The following is a 6,148-nucleotide window of genomic DNA, read 5'->3' as shown; positions in this document are numbered from 1 at the left end:
CATTTTCATCATTTAATTTTATTTACAGAAAAGCTATACAGTTTTAAGTTACCAAATGATTTTGGAAGATACTTTTATCTCACTTTCATCTAAATCATTTGTCCCCCCAGATTATATTTAGATCACCTTTGAAAACTTCAGGTGACATCCAATCCCTGTGGTCACGAAGATCCTCTGCAGAAGGAATTGGCAACCTACTTCACTATTCTTGACTGGGAAATCTCATGGACAGAGGAGCCTGGCAGGCTACAGACCATGGAGTCTCAAAAGACAGGACTTAGCGACTAACAACAGAACAACAACACTTTCAAATATTTAAAATCGATTGAGCCCTTCTGGAGAGCAGTATGGCAGTGTTTACTGACATTAACATGCACACTGAGTAAAATCTGACTTTGAGGAAACCTGTTGGAAATACCCTAACATGCACAGAAAGACATACACACATCCATGGTTACTGAGCATTGTTTGTAACAGGTGAAAAAGTGGGGCGGGGGGGGGGGGGAGTGAGCCACCAGGGAAGCCCCCCAAAAGAGAAAGGCTTAAATAAAATGTGATGAGAAATACACAGAACAAATTACAATAAATAGGCTTCTTCATTGGTTATAAATACAAAATTTACAGCCCCAGAAAGAAAAAAGAAGAGAAGACAATTGTGCAACAGTATTATCCCTATGCTCCCAGTTACATTTAAGAAATCCAGCCGAAGTATGCGCACATCACTTTTGGATACCTACGCTCTTGAAGGTTCCACAGCTAACTGCTATACGGCTTAATATGTACAAATCCTTACACAGTAAGTGGATAGTTAGAGTTGTCTTTTCTTTTTCTTTTGTTTTAAATTATAATGCATTCTTGCATTACTTACATAATTTAAAAGTAAAGAATATGTTTGCGATTGCATAATAACTCCTTGAACCCAACTGCCTGCCAAGCGTGAGGGTCATTTATTACAACCCCTCCATCCCAAGAGCCCAGCACAGGGTCCAGCAGTTAATGGCCTGGCTGTGAACACATGATGCGGGGACCAGCCTGCCGATTCTCACCACTCCCCACACCCTTGCGAGATCCTAAGGTCAACTTTCACCACACCAGGTTAATCCTCCCTCAGACAACGCAGCTGCCAGCCACCCAAAACGCAGGCGCGAGGAGGCGGCGCCAACTCCCGGCAGCCCCGCCTCCCGGGCACCTAGACGTCACTGGGCCGCGCCGCGCAGTTTCTGAAGAGCCTGCGATCTGCCTTCCGGAAGGGAGTCCCGGCCGCTAACTATGGCGACTGCCGCGGAGCAGTGGGTACTGGTGGAGATGGTACAGGCGCTCTACGAGGTGAGCTTGGCGACTTCAGGGGCTCACGACCACACCCAGCCCTGGGGAAGTGGGACCTTTTGTGTGGATTTTTGTTCTGAGGCCTAGGCGGGCCTGGCCCAGTCACGCCCGGACCCTCGGCGTCGCTCCCTGGAAGGGCTCACAGGCACACATTTCCCGGCGGCGGAATGTTGCGAGGCGCGGGTGGGAGCCGAACTGGGGGTCTCGATTTGCTCTCCAGCGAGTGGAGAGCCCTCTCCAGGTCCTGTCCGGATACAGGAGAGAGGCTAGTCAAAAGCCAGAGCTGCTAAACGGGAGAGATGAAAGTAAAATGGAAAATCTCAGTCTAGAGGGGTCCTAGGGAAGACAGGTTCTTGGAACTGTGGAGCAGGTAATAGGGGAAAAGATAATAAGTTGGAATTTGTTTTTGTTGGGAGATAGCCGAATGATTTAGAAATATGAAATAGTTTTTCTTCCGCATACGTCCCATTTTCTGTCTTGGAGAGATACAACTACTTTAGTAAATCTCTGAAGAAAGACTAGTTAAGGGATGTTTTTTGAAAGGCCAGCCATTTCAGGTAGTAAGATAATATAAAATTTAAATGTCGTTCTTGTAAAATGTTCGTTCGACATTTAGTGAGTTTCCAGCACTGTACAGTAGAACTTTCTGCTTGTTCTCTGAGCTGTTCAGTAGCCACTAAAGACATGTGGCTATTAAGCACTTGAAAAGTGGCTAGTACAGCTGAAGGATTGAATATTTCATTTAATTTAGATATGTATTTAAATAGTTGAATGGTGCTAGCGACTACAGTGTTGGACAGCACAGATGTAAATGCTAGAAGTAGTGCAGTGAGCGAACCGGTAAAACTCGCTGTGCTTATAGAACTCACATTCATGTAAAGTGAATCTCAGTTTTCTTTCGATAATTTTCTTAAAACTTAATATTGCACGTCCTGGCAGCGGTGATGATGAAAGATGCGTCAGGACCCATCAGGACTTTTTGGACATGGAAACAAAACAGTTTCTTAAGAGAGACAGTATGGCTTAGGAGATGTCCAACCATAGGTTAATCATAGTGACTGTGAAAGTGAAAATCACTCAGTCTTGTCCCACTCTTCTAGACTCCCTGGAATTCTCCAGCCCAGAATGCTGGAGTGGGTAACCTTTCCCTTCTCCAGGGAATCTTCCCAACCCAGGGATCAAACCGAGGTCTCCCGCATTGCGGGCGGATTCTTTACCTGCTGAGCCACAAGGGAAGCCCAAGAATACCGGAGTGGGTAGCCTATCCCTTCTCCAGCGGATCTTCCCAACCCAGAAATCCACCTGGGGTCTCCTGCATTGCAGGCGAATTCTTTACCGACTGAGCTATCAGTGACTAAGAAGAACCACTAAAATTTACGATTTGTGTTTCAGAAATGAATAACTTCTACTGTAGATTGTTGCTGCCTTTCTGAAGACTGCCCTTTGATTATGTAACTTCTCATACCTTAGTACTGACCATGAGTGAAACTTGAGAGAAGTCCTCCTGGATGTTTTTCCTAGGGAAGAAAAGAACCTGCATTTATCATTTTTATTAATTTACTAGACATTTCAGCTTTTCTTAGGATGATGTCTTTGCGGAGTGGAATGTTTAACTAGTGACTTGGATATTTGTCTGTCAGCTATGATCCAATTATTGATAAAACCAAAAGGGTTTTTTTTTTTTTAGTAGAGCCCTTATTCTTAAATGAATTATATTCAGGAGGGATCAGCAAATTTTAAAAATAATCTTAGATTTCTGGTTTTGCTTCTAATTTCTGTGTACCTTGGATGTAGAATTTAAGGAGTCTTGTTGTGTACCGATGCATAGATAACATGTATGCAGTTTTAAAGGTACCTGTGCAGTGATCTGAAAGTTTATATATGCATTTGTCAGCAGGTTCCCTGTCACCACCTCAGAATTTTTTGAACTACTATGAATCATCACTTTCTGTCTAATGCTTTACAATAGTTTGTATTTACATTTCTAAACACCTCTTTTAAATGGCTTTCCAATGACAACCTATTGGAGTACAGCACTCCATAACTGACTGATGGGGGTTCAGTTGATATCTGGAATCTTCTATATGCACTTGGTGTGTTTAGTTGTATAAAACCTAAAAGTCAGCTAGCTTGGCCTTTATCCTGGAAATGTACAGTTGAAAAGACCTGACATGGATAATTTCATTAAGGTAACTTTTTGCCTGTTGACACGGAAAACACTACATACCTTTGGGGAGCTATGGTAGAAAAGACATGCTATTTCTTTAAGCATTAATAAAGTCTTTCTGCCATGTTCCAAGGAGAATTTAAAGAGGCTTATCAGAGATACAGAAAATGTCGTAAGATGTGCAAAATTCTTTGAAAATTGTGGAAACTGGTTTCCAAATAATTCTCAGTTCATCCGTGGTATGTGAAGGTGATAGAAGGCTTGTGATGGTGCAAAGTGTTTGTTACAGTCATTTCGTACCAGTAAAAATACAAATTACCTGAGGGATCTGATAGTTAATATAATTACTGAAATTCTGTGTCAGATTTTATTTTAAAAATTAATTTTTATTCCTAAAGATGGTTTAAAGCTGCAGTTTTAGAGATTTTTCATGTTAGGAGAAATTGCCTTCTGTTAGAAATGGGAAATGGAATGAGCAGAAATAAAGTGAGCTTTGGAAGTAAATCTTCAGAAGTAATAAATAGGTTTCATGAGGGTCATGGGTAGTAGTATATGCAGATACATTAAATTATATATGCAGGTTTGGAAATATTTGTTTATTTTATTTCTTGTTTTTGTTTTACTTTTGTTTTTGACTCACTCCTAGGCTCCTGCTTATCATCTTATTTTAGAAGGAATTTTAATACTCTGGATAATCAGACTTCTTTTCTCTAAAACTTACAAATTACAAGAACGATCTGATCTTACACTCAAGGTGAGAAGTTAAATTTCTATTTTATTATTTGGTGTATGATTATAGTTGCTACATCTTTCATAAAGGACTCAACTATATATGTTAAAATGTTTTCTGGAATATAAGGAAAACAGGAATGAAATATCAGGGTAAACAAATTACAAGGAATCCAGGGATAAAGTAAGTACACAAAGGAGTACCATGTTACAGGCCTTTATATTTTGCTAGGAGTAAACAGCAGTCTGGAAACATACTAGATGCTGGAAGGGAAACATAGGCTACTGCTGAATTGCCAGTGTCCACCTATAAGGTTACATGAGTTGCTTGGGAAAAGCAACACTGTTTCTGAAGCCTGAATGAGAGTTTTCCCTGTGGTCTTCATAAAGGAGATTCAGAGTTGGAGAGAATCCTCTCCATCCCACCACTCTCCACCTTCCCACCCCAAATCGAATTTTGATGTGTTCTGTATGGTAAAGGACGCAGCTCAAGCCCAAGTTGGGCAGGCCTTGGGAAGAAGTGTCAAGAGGACTTTGAATGCTGCCCTCTGGGGGCTGTTCGTATGGAGGACCAGGGGTCTGTGGAGTTCCCCTGCCTTCTCGTGCAGGTAGGAACACTGATCAGCTGTGCCCAGGTGTGAGAGGGGAGAGCAGTTTTGACTGCAGTGTGGTTGCTGTGACTTTGTTTCCCTGTCCAGCCTCTATAGCAACACACCAGAATACTTAGAGACAGGTACAGTTAGAGATGTTTTCCTGCAAAAGTGCCTAAAACTTCAGATCAGAGGTTCACAAGGCAGCGTTAAGTGTAGCACAAAGATGGGCACTGCTCTTTTCTTTGCCTGCTGTAGCATTCACAGGAGAAGGTGCAAGAGGGATGGAATTACAGCAATGTGGCAAGTGTTTCCTTGTTTTCACTGGCTGGCCCTTGCTGTCTTGATCATTAATGTTTATCATGAGACGGTCAGACAGTATCCCCTCTAGGGGATATGCAGCAAGTGACTCTTAGGGCAAATAAATTTAGGAAACCTGGGTAAAGCAAACTAAAGAGGTGTCTCATTGCATGACTTCTTATATAAAAGGTTTTTTATACGCCAGTAGCTACTTGAACCTCTGGGGAGTTACCCTACACTTGACCGAAGATCCCATCCCTGCCTTTCTTTATGATACCTTGTGGGATTAGTGTGCCATAGAACACTCTTTTGATAGTATTACAGTGAGATTGAGTCATCCAGTCCAGAAATCCTGTCTACTTTTTTCCCCTTGGTATTTAGGAACTCCATGTGAATAATTATGTGGCCATGGAACAGATTTCTAGCCCAGCTGTTTAAGGGGTTGATCATTCCTAATATTCTTAATTTAAGTTTAAGCATATCAGTCCATGCAAATGTGCATTTTGAAAGAATAATGCCTAAACATAATTTTAGGATAACCCTCTAAAAGCAGAACTTACCTAGAGCAAGATTCAGTAATCACTGACATCTTACCCTAAAAACTGTGGAAGGAAAAAAAAAACAACTGTGTGAGCGTTTCTAAAGCTTAACTTAATAGCAGCAAAGAAGAAATGCCCTTCTCAGTTTTACAGAGGTGCAGAGTCTCTTGAATATCAGGCATTCTTGAATTGATTCTGAAATCTGTCTCCATGGTAGTGAGTGGACTGTGTGTATCACACGTACTCCAGGCTTGTTCAGGCTACTATTCTTCCGTGCAGTTGATTTATTCAGCTAGCATTGTTGAGTCCCTGAGCCTTAAGTGAATATGCTCCTGGCCATGCCCTAGAGTTGCCTATTAGGAGAAACACACACGGAAGCATTTAACAGGAGTGTGGAAATAGAAATATTAAGAGTGGGCTTATCTAAGGCTAGAATTGCTGTGTCCGTTAGGTTCATCAGGTGTGCCTCATCTCATTGAGTACATCCAGAGTACATT

At 41.6% G+C, this 6,148-nt stretch overlaps 1 protein-coding gene across 1 annotated transcript in view; it reads left to right on the top strand.

Annotated features, from left to right (window-relative positions):
* Positions 1-1,195: 1,195 nt before the first annotated feature.
* The window catches only part of SPTLC1 (serine palmitoyltransferase long chain base subunit 1), a 60,729-nt gene continuing 55,776 nt past the window's right edge, over positions 1,196-6,148 (top strand). The window contains exons 1-2 of the mRNA XM_061163587.1: positions 1,196-1,326; positions 4,140-4,247. Of these exons, the coding sequence (XP_061019570.1) occupies positions 1,270-1,326; positions 4,140-4,247 (165 nt within the window). The 5' untranslated portion in view covers positions 1,196-1,269. The remainder of the gene's footprint in view (positions 1,327-4,139; positions 4,248-6,148) is intronic.

This window comes from Dama dama, chromosome 16 (assembly GCF_033118175.1).
Source record: "Dama dama isolate Ldn47 chromosome 16, ASM3311817v1, whole genome shotgun sequence".
Lineage (NCBI taxonomy): Eukaryota > Metazoa > Chordata > Mammalia > Artiodactyla > Cervidae > Dama > Dama dama.
This window is presented reverse-complemented; position numbering and strand designations above follow the sequence as displayed.